General features: G+C 39.3%; 1 protein-coding gene across 1 annotated transcript in view; it reads left to right on the top strand.

The window, feature by feature from the left end:
• c20h2orf81 (chromosome 20 C2orf81 homolog) overlaps window positions 1-25,020 on the top strand; it is a 104,578-nt gene that overhangs the window by 68,998 nt on the left and 10,560 nt on the right. The window contains exon 2 of the mRNA NM_001386385.1: window positions 7,378-7,631. Within this exon, the coding sequence (NP_001373314.1) occupies window positions 7,392-7,631 (240 nt within the window). The 5' untranslated portion in view covers window positions 7,378-7,391. The remainder of the gene's footprint in view (window positions 1-7,377; window positions 7,632-25,020) is intronic.

Below are 25,020 nucleotides of genomic sequence, written 5' to 3'. Positions count from 1 at the left end.
TAAAGGAAACGGATAAGTTATAAAAAAATTCACCCCATTCACAGTTGTCATGAAGGGTAATATTAGCTGTATTAACCAAAATATTTTTTGTACCAGGCTGTAAACACCTTTTTTTCTGCTGTAAAGTTGGCCATTCTAACAGTGGGCTCAATTGAAATTTGCTCTATTTTGGAGCCAGGAGCGGCCAGGACTAGCGGAAGTTCGGATGAATTGCAGTTTTAGTTACTTCCGTATTGGCTTCCTGAGGGAGAGGGGGAGGTTGCTGCTTGTCTAGCATATATATGCTTTTTACGTTTCATGTAATTAAAAGCAAGGTATATATATATACATATTTTAAAGTAAAATATATATATATATTTCAGCGAGGATTAAAGGAGTTTAAATAACAAAAAAAAAAAAACATTTTGAGGTCAAAATTGTTAGCCGCTTTAAGCAATTTTTTCGATATCTACAGAACAAACCATTGTTATGCAATAACTTGCTTGATTACCCTAACCTGCCTAGTTAACCTAATTAACCTAGTGTCGGGGTTTTTGTGTCTTCTCTGTCTCCCTCTTGTGTATTATCATTTGTATGCTGTTTCACCTGTTATCAATTTGCTTGTTTCCCCGTCCCCATTCCTCTCACCTGTTCTCCCTGATTATTGTAGCTATTTAGTCTCCCCTTCTCCCTCGTTCTGTGCGAGTGAATTGATTCTGTGTTCAAAGAGCTACGTGTGCTACTGGTTCTCTCTGTTCAAGATATCTACGCATTTACAATCTGTCTCGTCTAGTCCTATGTTGTTTATCTAACCACTTATCATTCGTTCATCTGTGCTCTGGCTCACCTCTGCTCTGCCCACAGTCCACGATCGTGTGAGGTCTCATCTTCTCGGCTCCCTGAGGTCTGTCTCTACTTTTCTACTGCTAACCCAAGAGGGTCTTGAGTTTGATCAGTCCTACTACGACCAGAGGAGGGTCGATTTCTGACTGCCTGTGTTATTTTGGAGTGACTGTTTTCTTACTGCCCAGAGAAGCAGAATTGTTGATTTATTTCTGTTCAATAAATCCATTGAACTTCTCCCTTGCGCTTGGGTCTCCATATTTCCTGACAGAATTCACTCGCCATTCCATGGACCCAGCGAGGGAGTCTCCAATCCGCTTTGCGGTCGAACATCAAGGAGCAATGTTGGGCAGACACGCCGAAGAACTCAGCGCTGCAAGACACGCTGTAGAGAGCCTGGCTGCGCAAGTAACGGACCTATCCAGTCAAGTTCACACGCTACGTCACAACCTGGGATCCCCACAGCCGGCCCGCCTTTCCTCGGAGCCGAGGGTCAACAATCCATCCACTTACGCGGGTGAGCCAACAAAGTGCCGGGCTTTTCTCACCCAATGTGAGGTTGTGTTTACCCTGCAGCCCTATACGTATGCTGAGGATCGAGCCCGTGTCGCATACGTCATCTCTCTCCTGTCGGGCAGAGCGAGGGAATGGGGAACCTCTTTGTGGGAGGCCGAGTCGGAGATTTGTACCCACTTTGACGCCTTTAAAGAAGAAATGATGAAGGTCTTCGATCGTTCTGTTCATGGTCGGGAAGCTTCACGTCTTCTATCCACTCTCCGCCAGGGTCACCGCCCCGTAACCGATTATGCGATTGAGTTTCGCACCCTCTCCACTACTTGCGGGTGGAATGAAGCCGCCCTTTCTGCTCGCTTTCTGGATGGGTTGAATGCCCTGTTAAAGGACGAACTCTACGCTCACGATCTTCCCGCCGATCTGGACTCTCTGATTGAGCTTTCCATCCGGATGGACAAGCGCCTGGCAATGCGTAGACGCGCTTGCTCTCCACACACTGACGTCAGAGGGGTTTCCCCATCGCAGGACTCCAAACCTCTCGAGAGGCGCGCTTCCTCCTCAGTTCCCATGGAGGTGGGAGGGGTTCACCTGTCTTCCTCCGAGAGACAACGGCGCATTCATCTGGGTTTGTGCCTCAACTGCAGAGGTTCTGGGCATCGTTTCTCCGTGTGCCCAGTAAAAGCCAACGTTCGCCAGTGAGTCGAGACCTCATGGCGAGCGCTTCTACACAGTCCCCTAACGCTCCGACTAGGACCTTGCTACCCATCACACTTTGATGGGAGGGGTCCTCAGTTTCCTGCTCCGCGCTGCTGGATTCCGGCGCGGAGGAAAGTTTCATTGATGAGTCTTTTGCCGCTAAACATAAAGTGCCACTTCAGCCCCTTAGGGACCCGCCCACTGTGTATGCCCTAGACGGCCGTGTCTTGTCTAGAGTGGTTCACTTCACCTCTCCGGTGAGTTTACATGTTTCTGGCAATCATCGAGAGACTTTAACCTTTTTTGTTATTTGTTCCCCCTCTACACCTATAGTTTTGGGCCATTCTTGGCTAGTTAAACATAATCCTCAAATAGACTGGATTAAGGGGTCTATTGTCTCATGGAATTTGTTCTGTCATGCAAATTGTCTTGTATCTGCTGTGTCTCCTGTCTCCTCTCCTTCTGTGTTACAGGAAGAGCCTGTAGATATTTCAGGTGTTCCTGAAGTTTACCACGATCTGCGAGCGGTCTTCAGTAAGTCCTGAGCCGAAGCTCTTCCCCCTCACAGACCATATGACTGCAGTATTGACCTCCTCCCAGGTACCACTCCACCTCGGGGGCGTCTTTTCGCCTTATCCGCACCCGAGAGAGAGCCGCTCGATAAATATTTATCCGAGTCTCTAGCCGCGGGTACTATAGTTCCGTCATCCTCCCCAGCCGTTGCTGGTTTCTTTTTTGTCAAAAAGAAAGATGGCTCTTTACGCTAATGCATTGACTACCGCGGACTTAATGAGATCACTATTAAGAATAAGTACCCTTTACCGCTTATGTCTACTGCCTTCGATATCCTTCAAGGAGCTCGCATTTTCACCAAATTAGACTTGCGCAATGCTTATCACCTTGTGCGAATTAAGGCTGGAGGTGAGTGGAAATCGGCGTTTAATACACCCTTTGGTCACATTGAATACCGGGTTCTTTCCTTCGGGCTGGTAAACGCTCCGGCTGTATTTCAGGCGCTCATAAATGACGTACTTCGCGATATGCTCAATATTTTTGTCTTCGTCTATTTAGATGACATCCTCATCTTTTCGCCAAATTTACCTACTCACACCCAACATGTACGCTGTGTGCTCCAACGTCTGTTGGAGAACCGTCTTTTCGTCAAGTCAGAAAAGTGTGATTTTCATACTCGCTCTGTCCCATTTCTCGGGTATATAATCTCGGATAAGGGTGTTAGTATGGACCCCGCAAAGCTTCGCGGCATTACCGATTGGCCCATTCCTGAGTCTCGCATCGCTCTCCAGCGTTTCTTGGGATTTTCCAACTTTTATCGTCGCTTTATTCGTAACTTTAGCCAGATCGTTGCTCCTCTCACGGCGCTTACATCGGCCAAGACTCGTTTCGAATGGTCTGATTCTGCGCAACAGGCGTTCGACCGTCTTAAAGGGATGTTCGCATCCGCCCCTATTCTCATCACCCCCGATCCCAAGAGACAATTCATAGTGGAGGTTGACGTCTTCGATGTAGGTGTAGGCGCCGTACTTTCCCAACGCTCCGCGGAAGATAACAAGGTTCACCCGTGCGCTTTCTTTTCGCATCGTCTCACTCCAGCTGAGTGCAACTATGATGTCGGTAATCGCGAACTTCTCGCCATCCGTCTCGCGCTCTGAGAATGGCGTCACTGGCTTGAGGGTGCCTCTATCCCGTTTATTGTATGGACAGATCACCGCAACCTCGAATATATTCGATCTGTTAAAAGACTTAACGCACGTCAAGCTCGTTGGGCACTATTTTTCAATCGGTTCAATTTCACCATTTCTTATCGCCCGGGCACCAAGAATATCAAACCGGATGCACTCTCCCGTCAATTTGCGGTTGTAGAAAATAAACCTCTCCCCGAACCCATCATACCTGTTGATATGGTAGTAGGGGCCGTATCCTGGAGTATCGAGAACTCTGTTAAAAGAGCGCTCACTCGCACCCAAGCTCCTCGTAACTGTCCGTCGGGTAAGCTCTTTGTCACCAGACCTTTACGCGCTGCTGTCCTCCGTTGGGGACACACTTCTAAATTAATGGCTCATCCAGGCATTAGGAGGATGTTAGCCGTCATCCGTCAACGTTTCTGGTGGCCCGCTATGATTCAAGACGTCCGACGCTTTGTCAAATCTTGCCACGTTTGCGCGCAGAACAAATCCAGTAATTCCGCAACCACCGGATTATTGCGACCTCTCCCCATCCCGTCTCGCCCCTGGTCCATATTGCGCTTGACTTCATAACAGGTCTTCCCCCGTCAAAAGGCAATACTGTTATTCTCACTGTCGTTGATCGCTTTTCTAAAGCGGCCCACTTTATCCCGTTGCCCAAGCTCCCTTCCGCCCGTGAAACAGCGCAAGTTATTATTAACAACGTGTTCAGAATTCACGGGTTACCAGTTGATGTCCTATCCGACCGCGGTTCGCAATTCACATCACAATTCTGGAGAGAATTTTGCAGACAGCTTGGGGCCTCTGTTAGTCTATCTTCAGGGTATCATCCCCAGACTAATGGCCAGACCGAAAGAGCTAATCAAGATCTAGGTCGAATACTTCTTTGTCTTGCCGCTCGTAACCCCTCTTCGTGGTGTGAACAATTGCCGTGGGCTGAATACGCGCATAATTCGCTACCGTCCTCATCTACCGGTTTATCACCATTTTCTTGTTGCCTCTGTTATCAAACGCCTCTTTTTCCTACTCAGGAAAGAGAAACCGCTGTTCCTTCTGTTCAAGCGTTTATACAACGCTGTAGGCGCACTTGGGAGAGTACGGTGTCCGCGCTCCGCCGCTCCGGTGAACGTATTCGACGTTCTGCCAATCGTCGCCGCACTCGTGCCCCTCGTTACGTCTGTGGGCAAAAGGTTTGGCTTTCCACTCGTAATCTTCCCCTTAAAGCCCCGTCTCGTAAATTGGTACCTCGCTTTATTGGTCCGTTCACTATTGATAAGATCATTAATCCAGCAGCTATCCGTCTTAAACTACCATCCTATTTGCAACGCATCCACCCGGTGTTTCATGTATCCTGTATCAAACCCGTTTTTCACTCTTCCTATAGTTCCCCTCCCTCCCCTTCTCCCCCATTGTTGTCGATAGTCCTCCTATCTACAAGTTACGGAAGTTGCTTGATGTAAGGCGCCGGGTTCGTGGTCAGCAGTTTCTGGTCAATTGGGAGGGATATGGTCCTGAGGAGAGAAGCTGGATACCGTCTCGGGACATCCTGGACCGCTCGCTCATCGAGGACTTCTTTCGCTCTCGCCAGTCTTTCTCCTCTGGTGCGCCAGGAGGCGCTTCTTGAGAGTGGGGAATACTGTCGGGGTTTTTGTGTCTTCTCTGTCTCCCTCTTGTGTATTATCATTTGTATGCTGTTTCACCTGTTATCAATTTGCTTGTTTCCCCGTCCCCATTCCTCTCACCTGTTCTCCCTGATTATTGTAGCTATTTTGTCTCCCCTTCTCCCTTGTTCTGTGCGAGTGAATTGATTCTGTGTTCAAAGAGCTACGTGTGCTACTGGTTCTCTCTGTTCAAGATATCTACGCATTTACAATCCGTCTCGTCTAGTCCTATGTTGTTTATCTAACCACTTATCATCCGTTCATCTGTGCTCTGGCTCACCTCTGCTCTGCCCACAGTCCACGATCGTGTGAGGTCTCATCTTCTCGGCTCCCTGAGGTCTGTCTCTACTTTTCTACTGCTAACCCAAGAGGGTCTTGAGTTTGATCAGTCCTACTACGACCAGAGGAGGGTCGATTTCTGACTGCCTGTGTTATTTTGGAGTGACTGTTTTCTTACTGCCCAGAGAAGCAGAATTGTTGATTTATTTCTGTTCAATAAATCCATTGAACTTCTCCCTTGCGCTTGGGTCTCCATATTTCCTGACACCTAGTTAAGCCTTTAAATGTCACTTTAAGCTGTATAGAAGTGTCTTGAAAAATATCTAGTAAAGTGTTATATACTGTCATTGTGGCAAAGATAAAATAAATCCATTATTAGAAAAGAGTTATTAAAACTATTATGTTTAGAAATGTGTTGAAAAAAATATCCTCTGTTAAACAGAAATTGGGGAAAAATAAAACAGAGGGGGGGGCTAATAATTCTGAATTCAACTATATTAAACTTTTTTTCTTTTTTTACACATTTTATGTTTATGTTATATTTTTAGTAAATTTTGAGCAAAGTAAATTTTATCCTGTTCGAAAATATAATATAATGTGGAAGAAAGTAAAGTGCTGGGGTACACTTACTGGATGTGCTGTACATTTCTTCAGTAATACTTTATTTTAAGTTGTTCTTGTTACACATTTAGGCACAGGCTGATATAAGATTCTCAGTTTGATAACCTCGGATAAAAATATCATGGTTCCAGTGCGTTGTGATTACTGCTCTAAAATATATTCTTTTTAAATTTCTGAATAAAAAATACAAAAACTTGTTTCCCTTTGAACACAATATATTTGATTTTGAGAAACATTTGAAATATGTTGGAACTGTAATCATGTCAGGCTAAATAATTCAAATGAATCATTGACTTTTGCTCTCCTCACTTGTTTCAAAACACATATTGTTTATTTTATTATTTTTTTTAATTTAAAAACGGCATCTTTGCATATATTTTTTTGCTGAAGATATCTAATACAGATGCAAATGGACCAGTTCATGAATGAATCAGATCCATAGACAGCTTGAAAGGGGTGGTTCTTTTTTCTTAAAATATTACTTGCCTCATTTTCTAATTAAATTATGAGGTTTAAATCCTTTTTTAAGCACTATTTTTTTGATGGATTAGGTTTTCGCATGGTCATCAACCACACTTTTTGATGTACCAAAATCATTTCCTAAAGATTTAAAAAAAAAAAAAAAAAATGAGAATAATATTTATTTTTCAAATACAAATTTGCTGCATCATATATCATTAAAAAGGATGCTGATTAAAAACTAGCCATATTGTCGTTTATTAGGCAAACACAAACTAGCCAACACATTTAACTTTCCACAGTCAGAAGCAACAGCCAAAAGAGTATTCTGCCTGGCCATAAAGCCTTCTTCGGTGGTTATTTTTACACTTTATTATGGCATAGCAGTCAAAACCGGACAAATGAGCTTGCGCATAGGATAAATTTTGGACCTTTGTTAGTGAGGGATGGGTCATTTGAACCACCCGAACCCCCCTGACTACGGCCCTGTAAATGAATTGTGTTTCTAAGCAAATGATAATAAAATGTGATGGAATAAAAAGCTTTGGAATGTAGTGAAGTAGCCTAATTTTTTCTTTCAAAAGTACTTGAAAATGTATTTTAATTTGATTTCGTATGTATAGGAGAATAGAAGACCATGCGTCGCTCTGCTGCTAAATCGCGGGCTGATAAAAGCCGCACTGATTCTGCTGCAGTTAATGCTTCCCCTGTGGTCCAACCTGTTGAGACGGTGGACATTGCCCCAGGACGCCTGACTCCGTCCAGCTGGGCTAGCATCATCAGCCAAGAGGAGGATGAGGAGGTGGTGGCTGACATTATAGCAGAACTGTTGGAGGGAGTGATGGACAGATGCTTTCAGCTGTATCTAAAAGAACAGGTGAGTGGAGAATGAATTTTAAACCCACCAGTCCGACACCACTTAACCCACTCTGAGCTGAGATCGAAATGGCGACTTTCCGCATGGGAGTCTGTTGCTCTAACAAGAAGGCTAAAGACCATAGCCCCTAGCATCTGTCGCTCGGGCACCTTTACGCCCAATTCACACGGGGCGTCAGTGTCAACACTTTCCATTCATTTTGAATGAAATCTGGACCTCTGGGCGCCGCTTCAAAGGTATTGCTCGCTGCAGAAGTTGGGACTAGCTCAACTTTTCAAGCACTGATGGAAGTGTCAGCCAATCAAATCGCTGTATGCAAATACACCTGCTAGACAGTGGCCTATTGCTGACTAAATTTCATTTGCTGATGCTGCTATGACGATCGCTTCAGCCCCAACTTCAGACACACCTTCAGTCAAGCGTTGACCCTGAAGCCCAGTGTGAATGGGGCGTTAGAGGTCGTAGGAGTGAGATTTACCTGCACAGCACTTCACTAGCTGGCCTCCGTTACATATCTTGTTTTGCAACAGTGAATTCCGTTTTTTTCACAGTTTTTTTTTTTTATGCAAAGCATATGTTAAATGTTAAATATGGAGTTGTAGAGTCTTCATATTTTAATTATCAAGATAATAATTTATTGTACTTTTTTTTAGCTATTATCAAAAGGGTCACACTTTAAAATAAAGTTTCATTTAGTTAATTTACTTAAGAATAAACAATACTTGTACTGAATTAATAAGCATAGTTCAATATTTAGTAATGCATTATTAAAATCAAAATTCATGCTTCTTATCATTAGTTAAGGCATGAATGAAACAAGAACAAATGTAGCAACTGTAGCACTCATAGCATTAATGCATTTATTGTTTGTTCCTGTTAATACATTAACAAGTACAAACTTATTGTAAAAGATTACCAATAAAATCTGTATCAGCATTTTGAATTAGCTTTTAATTCTATTATTTTTTTTCTTTTTGTTTTAGTAATAGAAAATAAATTGTATTGTTCTTTTTAGTCTTTCTTATTTTAAAAATTTTTTCCTTGGCAATGAAATAATAGTTTATATCAGTTACTTATTTTAAGTTGCAAAGTTATTCATCACTATTGCAATTTTATCAGCTACCCTGCAATTGTAAGTTTTTTAGGCTGCCCCCTGTTTTGTGTATTTATTAGTGCTGTCAATCGATTAAAAAAAAAATATTAATTAATTGCACCTTTTAAAAAAAAATTATCGCGATTAATCGCATTTAAAATACTGAAACTTGTAATTTTGGCTATTCAAATGTAAAATTAATGTATACGCAAGACAAAAACAGATTTCTTCATGTAAACAACATACCCACAATAAACCATCAAGATCCTGGCTTAACAGCCATATTTATTAAAGAAATTAAAACACAGGCATGTTAATGACATTTAAATTTCAAAACAATCAATGCCAATAAAGAAAACATTGATTTCCATGTTGGATTCTAAGTGGACTGCAAAAAAATGCCAAAATACAGGAATTGCAGATATGGAAAATGAAAACTTATAATAATAAACTATAGAATACAAACTGTTGCACTCATTGAAAGTTTTATTGCTGTGAGTTGAGAACATTAGTTATAGAGTAGAAACAATTTAGCTTAATCCTCCTTTACATTCATCCAGTTGCTAAGACTAGGAGTATCCCGCAAGTGCACAGAGACTCTCAAATGCCCGCAAAATGAATGGCAAACCGGTCGTTAAATACATTGCACACCCCTCTCCCCCGCATCCCTCCTAGCTCTTCAGGTAGCCTATGTCGCGCGCAACTCACCCCCACCGTCCTTCAGGTACATCTCGCGCGCACACGCCCCTATTCAGATACGTCGCGCACTCCACCCCTGACACCCCTTAATGGGCCTGACACAGACACACACACACACAGACACACACAACGCGCTGCAGATGGCCCCGACGGCCTTCCATACTGGAGCGACTCCCCTCAGATTCAACAGGCATGATCACGTTCATCAAATTTGCTTAAACTAAGCGTCCTAAAGTATTACTGTATTTCACAAGGATTCTGACACAACAATGCAAAGCATACACTTTCGTTGCGTTTTATGAGGAAACACGCTAAACTTGGAGGGCTCATGCTGAAAGGCAGAGTAATGCCCTGTCTTTGACAGCTCGCGACTTCACCAGAGACTTTCTGATATTCAGATTTTAATATGATAAAGATTATACTCTTATTAAAATTCTACCGTGTGGCCTAAGCAGTGATTTTATTACCTTAAAGGAACACCGAGTCACGAAATGCGTAGGATTTTCTTTCTGTTCGCCATGCGGTATCAACTTACAACAGAAGTCGAAAGTTAAAAATTAAACACCCGAAATTGCATGAAACTCTGGATAACTTGTGATGCAACTAATTGCTTTATACTGAAACTTGCCTTCAAAAAGTGCTTCCTTGGTCTTATCCACATTTGTTGCATGTTAAACACACGTCCACCACAACAGGAAGTTAAAAAAAACCTGCAACTGCATTAATTGCGTTTTTTTTTTTTTTACGCGTTAATTATTTAAAATTAATCACATGTGTTAACGCACTAATTTTGACAGCGCTAGTATTTATATCAGTTTATATCAGTATATATATATATATATATATATATATATATATATATATATAGATAGATATATATATATATATATATATATATATATATGCTGTAGACGATTTCTCAGTATTATACTGCTTGTTTTCACAGTATTGTTTTCACAGTATTATACTGCATTTCTCAACAGTTCTTTACTGTATAAGCTGTGCACAGTGTGTTACTGTATATATTGTTGTTTTCACAGTATAATAATGTATTTTCAACTTTTCTATACTGTGAACATGGTTAACAGTATGCTACTGTAGATTTTACAATGAATTTTGGGAAAAATCAGTTACTGTGCATCTAAATACAACTCCACACACACATTATATATATTATGATTATTATGTTTATTTATTTTTGACTAATTATTTTGTGAAGTAAATAACGTAACCAGTTTCTTCAGACTGTTCAGTGCATTACACTGTCCCCTGGTTTTCCATTTTTGGGTGCACTGCAACTTCATTTTATAAGGTAACATGGAAATATTAAATAATATGAAATAAACATAACTTTGTGCTAAACCAAAACGTAAATTGAAACAAAAATAATTGATTCACGTAACTAAAGACTGTTAAACACACAAAATGATTTCAAAGTCAGCTTAAATGTCAGAGTGACCAACCTGCTTTAGACGGATTCATAAATATTGGGCGCCCATATTGGCCACCGTAGAGGTCACATATCTCCGCATTTTCAAAACAACATTTTAAAATATGCATTATCTTTATAAATAAGGCACAGGCTTGAGTTTAATACAACAACATTCTCGCATGAAAAACTGTTAAAACTTTATTTTATAACACATTCATTATAGACCCATCTAAGACAGGGGCATGTCTCAATAATGTCTAAGCCGATTAAAGCACTAGGTTTGCCGTATACATGAGTGATGAAGCGCCGTCAACCCCTGGAGGTCAGAATCTCCCCTATCGGCAAAGCACACTTAAAATTAGTCATGATATCTATAAACAAACCACAGATTTGAGTTTGGAAGAACTACATTCTCGCATGAAAAACTGTTAAAACTTCATTTCGTGACATATTAAACGCAATATTTATGACATGATCTCGCTTTTCTCATCTGCCATTACTATTTGCTTGTTGGTGTAAAATGAATTCTGGGAGAGAAAAAAACTCTCAAAACACTTCAGCACTCAAATGACACCGAATCGGATTGAACCGTTTGCTCGGGAATTATTTTATCACACGTGTTTACTTGCACATTCAGCAATATGTGTATAAATGTGTGTGGCCGAGCAGTATACCGATATAGTAATGATTCATTGTTGTGTCTTACAATAATATACGAAAAGGAATCGGTTTAGGCGGATTCGACTCTTTACTGTTCTAAGGAGCCGATTCATTGAACCGAGCCGAGTCGACCTTCACCAGGCAAGCAACGGCTATCCTAATTTGAAATCCACCTGTCGCCTTTTCCTCCAGTGAATTCATCCTCGGTAAGTCTTTAAAAGTCAAATTCTGTCCGTTAAAGTTTTGTTTTGTGTATATTTCTGTGTGTAGTGTGTGTAATTTAAAATAATTAACCAAGTTAATTTAGTTATGTTACATTATTCGACGAAAATTCAGTTGATGTCTTTTAAGCTAACGTTAATATTAACATAATACATATTAATTGTCTATTTCTCACTGGTTAATGAGCTTATTGTAGTGTATCATTAATTGTACATTTTATTTTTGGTGTTCAGGTGTAGGGAATGATTTGTATACAAATTTATTTTAACCCCATACAGATTTGTATGGTTGTACCATAGATTTAGATTATTAAATGTTAAGTCTTATTTTACTCTTATCTTTACTCTATATTTATCTGTTTTTCAGCTACAGCAATTGATGTTGAAAAACTGATGCTACCAATAACTCCTCACTTGATTGTTCAAGGTAATGTTGATGTCTTCCTCATTTTGATTAGATTTTGAAATGTCAATTTGTTCACAGATTTGTTGTGAGGAGTTTCATGTACAACCTCTTTTTCTTCTTCGAGTAGCGACGCAGTGGCACAGTAGGTAGTGCTGTCGCCTCACAGCAAAAAGGTCACTGATTCGAGCCTCGGCTGGGTCAGTTGGCGTTTCTGTGTGGAGTTTGCATGTTCTCCCTGCGTTCACGTGGGTTTCCTCCAGGTGCTCCGGTTTCCCCCACAGTCCAAAGACATGCATTGCAGGTGAATTGGGTAAGCTAAATTGTCCATAGTGTATGAGTGTGAATGAGTGTGTGTGGATGTTTCCCAGAGATGGGTTGGGGCTGGAAGGTTATCTGCTGCATAAAACAAATGCTTTATAAGTTGGCGGTTCATTCCGCTTTAGTGACCCCAGATTAATAAAGGGACTAAGCCGAAAAGAAAATGAATGAATTAATAAAACAACCATGGCTAGGCTATTTGTCTATCAAATGCTGAGTAAATATTAGACACAGATTTTTTACTATAACTAGTCTTTGTGTTTATTAGCAATTTTACTGGCCGTGTTTGTTTTTTTCAAACAGCCTGGAAACTGTAAGCTTGGTTCAGTATTGGTTATTTTATGTCATAAGTTGAAGGGACAGTTTACCCAAAACTGTCATAATAACATCTTTGGCATCCTCCACTTTTTTCAAAATAGTTAGATTTTTTTTTGTTCCATTAAACATCAAACTCGTATATATTTTTTAAAGAAATTTGGTTCAAATATGGATGTCAATAGTTACAGGTTTCTAACATTCTTCAAAATATCTGCTTTAGTGTTCAACAGAAATTCAAACTGGTTAAAAACACATGGAGTAATGGTGGCAGAATAGTAAACTATCCTTTTAAATATTTTATTCTGAGACTTATTTATATGTGTCTTGTCTTTTGCCATATTGTTTTTTTTTGCTCAGATTGTGATGGACCTGGAATGCGACACGGTTACTCTTAAAGAGCCCATATTATGGGTCTTTGAAAATTCCCCTCCATGTAGTGTGTAACACAGCTCTAAGTGAAGTATCCAGCTAAGGCTTAAATCTGTAAGAGTACAGTGTTTAAAACGGTTGATTCATCTATAAAAGAGTCGACTCATAGTGCTTCAAACGAGTCACCTTGATACCGATTCATTAGGTGTTTCGCCATGACGTACGAACGAAACCAAGTTATTCACGTGCACGCGCAAACCCGGGAGATTTCAAACCTGAGGCCCCGCCCTCTGACGCAGAAACCCAGACACACACACACACACAAAAACAAACACACGCATACAAACATGCCGGTCGATTGAAGTCACACTGCAGATGGATATTATATCGAGTCTCTACCCAAAGATGAAACATCAGCATTATAACCAAGCAATTGGAAACTACTGGAAACTTCTGGAAGCTACATGCTACAAAGAATACTTCATCTGAGTTTGTTAAAGGAAGGATCAGTAAAGAGTAACTTACTGATGGACATCAGTATGGGTTTCTTCCTCCATTTCTCAAGTGTAAGTACGTGCGGTTAAAGTTGTTGCCTCGTTGACTATAGCTTGCAAATGTATTTAGTTGTGATTTGTTACTTGTAACCGCGTGTACTGTATCAGGTTAACTGGCTATATTCTCTTATCGCGTGCAAAGTCACGTTAAAAACGCGACGCGTGCTGCTTTGTTTATGGAGCTCCGTGGTAGAGTTCTGCCTCGCGGGAATAAATTTCCGAATAAATCGCAGGAGCGGTCAGTAACGGGTTTAATTTGGGACGGGAGCCGGCTGTGTAGCAATATCAAGGATATTGCTATGCGAATGAGAAAGAGAGAGACTGCTTGGTGTTTGTGTGTGTGTGTTTATACAGACATCTTGGCTGTCTGGACTGTATAGCTCTAGCGGGATCAGGCGCGGCGGGCAGAAAATGGAGCGGCTTCTCAGGTTAAAACCTGCCGGGTGCGGGCGGAAGTGGGAGCCGGAGGTGTGTGTGTGTGTGTGTTTTTCTGTGTGTGTGGCAGCTAAAATCCACGCCTACACTATCGAGCGTGTATGAACTGTGATTACTTTTTATATTGCTGATTAGCTATTGGCCATTTCACTCTCTGACTGAAGGCAGTCGACCAATCGCGACAGACTGTCATCGGTCCAATCAGCGCAGATTAGCTTCGCGCTAAGGAGGGGTTTGGGAACAAATGAATCACTGGACGATTCATACGGGAGTCGCTGGGATAATTAGGTAAAAATAAATGCAGATTACAAGACCACGAAAGTGTTTTTTGACCTTGCATGCATATTAGACTGTTGTTGGAGACCCTTACAACCAAGATATGACCCTATTTCATGGATAATATGGGCTCTTTAAGTCAAGAAGCAAATAAAGCACAGATGTGGAGTGATCTGCAGCTAAACTAACTGGAGGAAAGGAACGTTTAGGTAAAAACACCTGCTTTATTTAGATATGTTCCTGGAGATCGAGCTTTCTGCAGAGTTTAGCTCCAACCCTAATCAATAGCAACTAAACAAACTGAAGGAGCACTTGGTAATTAAAGACAGGTGTGTTTGATCAAGGTTGCAGGTGAGCTCTGCGGAAAGGTAAATCTCCAGGAACAGGGTTGAGCACCCCTGATCTAAATGCTCAAAAATGCTGTTTCCGAGGCGAGGTTGGATGTAGTTCAGAAATAGATTAATTAGAATCAATGCTTAAAGTAAATGTTTACTTCTCTATGTAGACCAAACATGCTTAGTATCCCTCACATTTTAATTAATTATTTATTTTGGTTACTTTTACATCTATATATGGGTAAGCAAGTATTTAATAAATACAATTATTGTAAGTGACTTGACTTAACCAAATGACTGTTACCCTAGCTGCTGGAAAAAAAAAACATGTAAAATAACAGATTTTTTATTTTTTTACAGTGTGGGTGAACATACTACCTTGATGTCCAACAAAGGCTGCACATATTCTGTCCTGTCTACATCTCTGACGAAGTGCTTCGACACCAGTGAGTTTTAAATCTTTATATTATCATGCATACAGGACTTCTGTAATCCTTCTTTAATGTTAGTTTGTAATCAGCAGTGACTGTTTTAAAAAATTAGGTATTTAAATTATTCTTTATGTTTTACTGATGCTGTGCACAGTAACATCATGATGATTTAATTTGAGAAAATGTCACTGGAGAGGTGTTTGTAAAAAAAAAAAAAAATTGAACAAAATTACTCTATCAAAGATTTATTTGTCTCACTGACATGCCATCACTGCATATTGAAATACAGTAATACGAATTGACCGCAAAATATTACCACAAACATTTGATGAAGTAGACTGCTTGACTACTCTTCAGTTCTCTGCTCAACTTTAACACATTTTGTCATGTCGCTGCACCTCTCGGCAGATTTTGCCAAAAATGAATGCTTAGTGATTACTTTGTTTTATACGAACCAAATGTCAGTAACTCATCATTAGCATTATTTAAAAAAATCACCCACGGCTTTCATGTTCTCTAACGCAATCTTGTCTGTAAGTTAGAAGTGGATTTTCACATGTTAAAAGCTTAAAAGTATTTGATTAACATTAGTCACATTAACTTAGATTATTTTATTTATTTATTTATTTATTTTAAATATGTAGCCTCTTAAGGTCAGAATGAACTGTGTTCACCCCTCTTAAATCAGTGGAAGCACTAGTAGTGTGATCATGGAATCAGATATTCAAGCTATACAGAGTCAGACATTATGTGAAGACTAGTTTATAGTTTATAGTTAAGACTAGTTAATGATTAGTTTTGACTAGTTGGATCTTTTCCCAATTAACGTTAGTGTAATTTTAAATTGACAACAAACTATTTTGCCAACAAAAATTATAAAAAACAGTGTTTTATATATATATAAAACAGCAGTGCGGTGTTTGGTTTCTGAATGAATGAAATAATTTGAGGCATGATCAGATTTTACTTCAGTGATTGATTTTGCTTGTCATTTTTGCAGGATCATCAGAAGTGCTGCTGCCCTTTTTCACTGTCCCTTTTCCACAACATCATTTGGCCTTCATTATTTCCTGTCTTGTAGCAGTATTTTCACCTGTTTTTAAAATTGTAATGCTTTTTGATACATTAATTGGGTCACACTTTACAATAAGGTTCATTAGTTAATGTTAATTAATGCATTTACTAACATGAACAAACAATGAGCAATGCATTTACTGCGGTATTTGTTCATGTTAGTTAATGAAAATACAGTTGTTCATTGTTAGTTCATGTTAACTCATGGTGCATTAACTAATGTTAACAAGAATGGACTCGAATGTTAATAAAGCATTAGTTAATGTTCAATTATGATTAATAAATGCTGTACATGTGTTGTTCATGATTAGTTCATGTTAGTAAATGCATTAACTAATGAACCTTATTGTAAAGTGTTACCATTAATTGTTGACTGGTTTTAATTATCAATTGTTCATTAGTGTTCTGTTGCTTTGTTATATTGAATAATTGCTATTGTTTCAGTAGGCTTTACACAATAAACTTTTATTGTGAAGTTAAAGTTTCAGTTTCTTTATTTTTCTTGTATTTCTTAAACAGTTAAAATAATATTTGTGCAATTTTTAAATTTTTTTGCTCATTATAAAGTAGTACTATTAAATACAATAAAATAACATTTAATAACTGTAAAATACTATACAGTAATAATGAAAGTAACGTTAAAATACCGAAGTTCTGCATGTTAAAAATGTACAGTAAAATACTGTTTTCAGTTTTGCAGTATGTGTATCACTACTGTAATTGGTGGTACAGTATAAAAAGAAAACAGTAAAATGATGTATTACATATTACAGTAAATCTAATACTAATGTAATTAGTATTACAGTAATGTTACTGTTTTATGAAATACAGCAGCTACCGGATAATTGTTGCCAGTAACTTACTGTTAATTTAACAAGAAATCGTTTACAGTGTATATATATATATATATATATATATATATATATATATATATATATATATATATATATATATATATATATATATATATATATAGAAATGGGACTTTGTTGCAACATTGTTTACAGTTCTGACTTTGTTTCAAGCAATTGTAATTTATATATTTTTGCTCAGTTCAACCACACATAACGAGAATTACCAGTTGATCATAAAACACCTTAAAAATGGGAGCAGTTTAAAACGCATATGGAGAAATATACTTGCATTTACTCTTTCGTGTCGTGCAAGATTTTGTTGATGCGCGGGGATGTCGGAGATTACTATTTTGTGTGTTTGTGTACTGCTCAACTTGGTCTAAGTTGGATGGTTCCACGAGGCGCGAAATTAAACTGAGTTCAAATGTCGGAAAATAAAGAAACGAGGACAGAAAGAGATTATCTGTGAAGGCGTTTTGCCGGAGGGTTTCTTCACCTTTTCCGGGAAGCAGACAGGTTTTAACTACAGGCCAAGGTACACCCATTTTCTTTTGACTGACCAATAATCTCTGGGCAAAGTTTGAGCGCGAAACTTTCCTTTGTCTCTGAGCAGCTCATATGCAAACTGAGGTTCCTCCCACAGCCTACGGATGGTCTTTAATTCAGGGCATTAAAGAATGCACGCCGTACAAGTTATTATCATGCGCTACGCATAATGTGTTGTAAAATGGCAGGAGGAACATAACGGTACTAAACACGACAGTTTTAAGAAATACATCAACATGATTCACACGTCCTTACATTATTGATGCTTTAAAAGGCTTAAAAGTACAAGGCGTACAGGTTATAGGAGGCATTATACAATTTACCAAATTTAGGTGTACTTAAAACAAAGAAATTTGGGTTCTAAATGTCTTTATTTAATTTTGAGGAATGTCTGTGTGTGTGTGTGTGTGGGCAGAAGGTTGAGGCAAAGAATAGGGTTTTCCTCTCTTTTATCTTATCTGTGTTCCTTAAAGCTCGGACAGAGAGAGTCAGGACAGTCTGCTAAGTGTCCCGGAGTATTTAAATTGTCACCCAGGGATGCTCAGAGTAGACTTCCTGGCACCGGTGATCGTAACTTTACATGCTACGGTGTTAATTTATTATTTTTTTTGATGGGCATCAGCTTGTCAAAACGTCCCAAGCTCTCTGGTGCGCAGGGGAGGCAAAAAAGAAAGAAAAGTGGAGGAAAACCGCGACAAAGACAGAGGTAATGTTACAATAAAGATGATTATTATGCTGTATCTGAATGAGGATTGATATTTAACCATTAATTATCTATTAACAATTAGCATGACGCATACCTGCCGAATCTCCCGTTTTTCCCGCTATCATTCTGTTTATGTATTTTCCTATTCTCCCCCATATGTTTAATCTTTAGATGAAAAGTAAAAGTAGCATCAATACAGAGCCGTTCTCGTGATATGATTGCAAGAACTGTTCAAGACAATTGTGCTTTCACTTTATTTTGGCTTGAAAGTATGTTAAAATGAATATAAAAACATCTGCATTCACGTTCTTTCATTAAAGCTGTGCATCGATCATTACAACCTCTGAATCCGTTTAGCCTACAGTATGCATGGTGACTGACGGATGCGTTCCATATGATAAACTGTTCCCAGATAAGCTTCTGATTTTGGGGGGTTGTTTAGAGAGTGTAAAGAGTTTGTAAAAACGTAAAATTCCAGTAATTAAATCATGTAATAGCAAAAATGTTGTAATAATGTTGCTTAGAGTTGCATATTATATTAAGTCAATATAAGCGCAAATATGGTTTTAATGAGTTATTTTTATATCCAGTCAACATTCAGAACGGATAATCAGTGGACAAGTAAGTCCAAAATTTCAAGCAATATTATAATCTTTTTTAGATAAAATGAGCACATAAAAAGTTTATGTTTAGGTAATATTTTGATGAGAGACATTGGAGAGATTGACTATGCCTGTGTCCACAGTGTGAGTCTTCCTTGTTAGAATAAACATTTACCGATTGTGAGTGGTAGTATATCTGCCATATATGTTGAATATGCAAGAGAGAATCTGATAATGACATTTTTTTTATTTGAAATTAATTAAATAGTCTATTTATATGTAGTCAACAATAGCATGCAAGAATGGTCAGGGTTCTGCCACTCTGGTCTTGTAAATTCTTGTTTTGGTGGCAGATCTCGGACACTACCTGTGTCTGGTCCTGTTTCTGTCTCTGTGTGCGCGCGCGCCGTCGTGGGCAAGAATATGTGTATAGCATAATTAATCATCTCATAATTTCATTTATAAATTATTTAGAATTATGCATAGTTGTATTCTGATGTCACTTCTGTCTTTTGCATTGGACAAGAACCACGGCCTCTTCTCAAAAGCCCCACCATCCCCCTTTTTATTTATAATATTTCTTATAAATATATAAAAATGTTTACATTTATTTTAAATAAAAAAGTATTATTATAATTGTTGGTATTATTATTTTTATTTTTATTATACAATTAATATTGTATATAAATAACAGAAATGTGTCCTAAATTTAACTGTAACTCAAAGACAACTATAGTGATATGCTAAGATCATTTAAGATGTCTTTTGCAGGAATAGCCTATTAATTTAATTCAGCTGGCATTTCTGTGTGGAGTTTGCATGTTCTCCGCGTGTTGCCGTGGGTTTTCTCCGGGTGCTCCGGTTTCCCCCACAGTCCAAACACATGAGCTATATGAGAACTGAATAAACTAAATTGGCTGTAGTGTATGAATGTGAATAAGTGTGTATGGATGTTTCCCAGTACTGGGAAGGGGATCCACTGGTTAAAACATATGCTGGAATAGTTGATGGTTCATACCGCTGTGGCGACCCCTGATTAAATAAAGAGACTAAGACGAAAAGAATATGATTGAATGAATTTGAATTATCTATCTTTTAGACCCGACTCAGTATTTTTTTAGGCCTAATCCTACCTTTCTGACCTTTAAACAGGGGGGCTAATAATTCTGACTTTAACTGTATCTATGTAATTTTAATAGCAAAGTTGGAACAATTTTTATCTCACAATTCTGTTTTCCTTAGAGTTGTGATTTTAGTTCTCTTGAGTGCAATTCTTCCAATTCCATCTTTTCCCCCACAATTATTAGTTTATAATTGCAACTCAGATTTATTCTTTAACGTGCAACATTATCAAATTTTAATGGGCTATATGCACATCTAATGTTTTTCAGGCATTGATAAACTTCCGGTAAAAGGTTTATGTTTTATTATGATTTATTATATTCAATTTCATTAGGTTCTTTTTACAGCATCAATGTTGTAATGGAAGTAAAATATAATCATTTAAATAGACTTAACCATTCATTTGTTTGTTAAAGCGTAAAAAGAGACAAATGATTTAAACGCAGTCACTGTCATTAGCCGCAGGCTAGAATAGAAATTCCATTAATAATATTGATGTAAATATTTGATATTTTAAATCATATATCAGCCATGGGTACGTTTCTGAAAGCCAAAAGTTCATTGATTTGGAATGTCCCAAATCCATCCATGTCCACTCTTAGGTGTGATTTGTGTTTAAAGTATTTTTAAATTTCCGGTTTAGCGATCTTCATGTTTACAATTGGGTTGCCTTCACAGTGCATTTTGAAAGCATTGATGTCATTTTGAACACAGACATGGTTCATGATAAAAGCTATAGGTGACCTATTATTTAAAAGCGTAATTTATGTTTTGTCTCCAAAGCTTGTAAAAACAAAAAAATAAAGCATTTGTTAATGTGTTTAATTTATATATAGTCTATTTATTAAGCATATGTACTGTATATGACATGGGCCTGTTGGTTATAACATTTCTGCAGTGGTATACATGTGTCAAATTGTAAAAGTAGACCTTTCAATAAATAAACAAAATGTTCGAGGTTACAGAAGTAACCCTTCGTTCCCCGAGGAGGGGAACAGAAATGCTATACAGTGGATTTGATATTGAAAATCCACATGTGGGAAGGATTTGGTTCAGAAACCGCTTGTCTAAAAGAGTATTGAACGGACCAATGAATGCAATGAATTGGCAGCGTAAGCTTGCACAGGTGTGCTTCATTGCCAATTATCCCAGCATATAAGCACACCTGGAGCGAGCAAACGCCATCCTTTTAAGCTGAAGAGACTGATTTTGGTCTCTTGTTTCTTTCATTTAGGCTATTTATTCACATTTATTATTACTTTGCATTACTGCCTAAGTTACTGACCTAAGGCAGTAATATAGGCTACGTTTTAATAGTAATAACAATATGCAGTTTCGCTATTACGAATTTTATTAACGATAGTAATAGCTACTTACTGCTTATTAATGCAGACGGATGATGGCTTCAGTGCCAAACGAGCGCTTTAAATCTTATGTTATTCTCCTTATTTCCGTTTTATTTTAAATAACAGGCCTATGAATGTTTAAAGTTTTAGGTAAAGATGTCAAATTATGCCCACACATGCAAGCTGACCCACGATCAGACTATTCATTTAACTGGTAAATAAATATAGTGAAATCAGCTTAACCGAGTCATCCCGCTTCACGTAGCCTATTACCCAACCAACATCAGTGTTAGGGAAAAGCTAAATTTTACAATCTAATGTCATTTAAAACAATTACTTAGTTTCATTTTAATGCATTAGTGTAGCCAGAAAAATACCTAAAAAAGATACCAAAATTCACATGTTATTACCGTGAAAATTGGGTAAATTTTGGCACGGATAACACGCAACTCAATATGCTATATAACTTTTTTTTCATCATTTTAAATGTAAAAACAAAGATTTATCTTAGGCTATCATAAGTGTGTTTTTTTCGTGATATTGTAAACCATCATAAACCATTAGGTTACTAAGCCTACCCGTAATTTTATTTATTAATTATTTTATTAAGCCTTTTTTAATAGCTTTGTTTTCAGGTTATTTTCATTTTAGGGCCATGAGCTACAAGTCAAAACAAACTCTATGTTGTATTTTAGATCTTAAAATAGATCTACAATATATTTTATGTTGTTTAATTTTGCATGAGCAAAAAGCAGTATAGCCTAAATGACATTTTTAAAAGATGATCATTCTGCCTGCCTGCAGCACGAGAGGTTTCTCGGTTGATCCGCGATAAATCCACTTAAGCACTATATTCCATTTATAACACTGCAAACTTGACTTAATAAACGCAAAAGGCATTTATTATGTGTTATACCTTGACTGCTGCTGCATAATGGGATATTTCTCTACACAACTGTAAAAGTGCGCTTTTTAGCAAAATGAAAGCAAACATTCAGAGAGTTCTGCGTTGTCAATTTTAGTTTAATTGTAATAAAATTAATAAATAAATTAAAATATTATTTATAGTGTAGCCTACTGTGGGACTGTGCAGTAAACTATTTGTTTTTATTAAAACATTTTTATTAGGCTACATCTTCCCGAATAACTAATAAATGACTGGCAGTTGCGTCTCTGCTAAAATTAATTTAACAGCAAATTTCTTATGTGTTTTTTCCTTTTAGAGCTTAAGAGAGTTGTGTTTAAATAATTAGTTAACCAAAACATGTAATGAATTAAGCTGCTCCTATCATGTCACCCACTTTTCTCCCTTGTGAGTTGAGTGCGCCTCCATCGCCGTGTGTGTGTTTTAAAGGCTATTTACGGGCGCACCTGACCTGACGCGGGGACCGGATCTCTGGACTATAGGACTAGCTTTAATCTCACCATTTTTATAATTCAGTTGTTATGTCATATATTTTAAAATATTTAAATGTGTGTTCTTAAGGTTGAAACGACGGGGGTGTTAATAATTAATGACAGAAAGAATTTTCAGTTTGAGTGAACAATCCTTTATAAAAACTGGGGGGGCACAAAATCTTTCTGAGGGGGCAATGCCCCCCTTTGCCCCACCGTAGCGCCGGGCCTGGCTAAGGGACAGTCATTATGGCGACGGAGTACAGCACTTCCGTTCCCCTCCTCGGGGAACGAAGGGTTACTTCTGTAACCTCAAACGTTCCCCTTCGGTTGGGGAACTTCAGTGCTATATAGTGGATTTGATATTAAAAATCCACGTATGGGAAGACTATGGAAAGCGCCATAATGACTGCACCTTACCAACGCCCCCGATGAGGGGATAGTCAAGCAAGCGTGACGCACCCACATCATGGGAGGCGCGGTCCTCCAACGTGTCCCTGGCCCTAATTTATCCTACTTCAACAGAAGTCTTACGGATTTAGTTATATTTTTTGGGAAGTCATGAGCATCTTGATAATTCTAGGAAAAACAACAGTACGTTGGGAAGCATGCAATCCCGATAGGGAGGACATTGCGGAGGCCATCCATTACCCAAAGGGTTACCTAATACCCTTGAGGAAACCGGCTCCACTCGCAGATGGTAAAACCTTGCAAATGTGTTGGGTGTCGCCCAGCCCGCAGCTCTACAGATGTCTGCTAGAGAGGCGCCACGTGCGCGCGCCCTAGAGGATGCGAAGCTTCGAGTGGAGTGCGCACGCACTCTCGGGGGACGCGGCTAACCTCGGCTCTGATAAGCGAGAGAATGGCATCCACAATCCAGTGGGAAAACTTAATTCGGTACGGCACTTCCCTGCTACCGACCGCCATAACAGACAAAGAGCTGCTCAGATGATCTAAACTCTGAGAGCGGTCCGGATAATACGCAAGACGCGAACTGGACAATAAAGAAGGGCTGGGTCTGCCTCCTCCGAGGGCAGCGCTTGCAGGCTCACTACCTGGTATTAAAACGAAGCGGTAGGAACCTTGAGCACATATCGCGGGCGGGATCTCAGGACGTGAGAGAAAGCCAGCCCAATTACAGGCACGAGTCACTGACCGGAAAAATGCCTCCGGGTCCCCGACCCTCTAATCCAGTGGTTCTCAAACTTTTTACATCAAGTACCACCTCAGAAAAAAATTTGTCTCTCCAAGTACCACCAAAATAAGTAGTATTGAAATACAGTAGCGTAGTAGGCCCAGTAAAGCAGCTACAACTCTGCACAGTTAAAAAATCATGGCAGATTACCTCAGAAATATAGGCTATATGTCATATATGGCATATTATATACATCATTTTTGGTAAACTTTGAAATGTGTGTTGCATGTACATGACATATTTCATTCCTCCGCGTACCACTAGAAGGAAGCGTGCGTACCACTAGTGGTACACGTACCACAGTTTGAGAACCACTGCTCTAATCGATATTAACGTGACCAGCAGAGCTGTCTTCAGGGACAGAAAGATACTGAGTCGAGGATCGAAGGGATCTGTCGCGGCTCATGTAACAAGGGCAAGATCCTAATAGAGCATGAGAGGGGGCAGGGTGGATTAATTTGCCTAGCGCCCCTGAGGAACCGGATGATGAGGTTATGCGTTCCCACGGTGCTGCCAGCCACCGCGTCATGGGAGCGGAGATGGCAGCCACGTAACCTTGAGTGTGAAGGGCGACAGCCTGCTCTCCAGCTTCTCTTGGCGTAAAGAAAGCACAACGCTGATCTGGCAAATTACGGGGGTCTTCTCTGCGAGAGACACACCATTCAGTGAATAGACTCCACTTTAGGGCATAGGGGCGCTGGGGGAGGGGGCTCTAGCCCGAGTGACGGTATTAGTCACCGCAATCGGAAGTTACCTAAGTCTTCCTCGCGTCTAAGGACCTCCAAAGATCGGCGAGGGTGCCAGATGGTGCCCTGTCCCTGAGAGAGTAGGTGCTCTCTTGAAGGGAACTGCCAGGGGAGAGCCATCGCGAGTAGGGAGAGCTCTGACATCCAGGTCCGGTTGAGCCAGAGGGGCGCAACCATCAACCTGTTCCTCGTCCTCCCTGACCTTGCACAGTAACTGCGCGAGCAGGCTCACTGGGGGAAACGCGTATTTGCGCAT

Source organism: Danio rerio, chromosome 20 (assembly GCF_049306965.1).
Source record: "Danio rerio strain Tuebingen ecotype United States chromosome 20, GRCz12tu, whole genome shotgun sequence".
Taxonomy (NCBI): Eukaryota; Metazoa; Chordata; class Actinopteri; order Cypriniformes; family Danionidae; genus Danio; species Danio rerio.
Note: the sequence above shows the minus strand (reverse complement) of the source record. Positions and strands in the feature narration are given on the sequence as shown.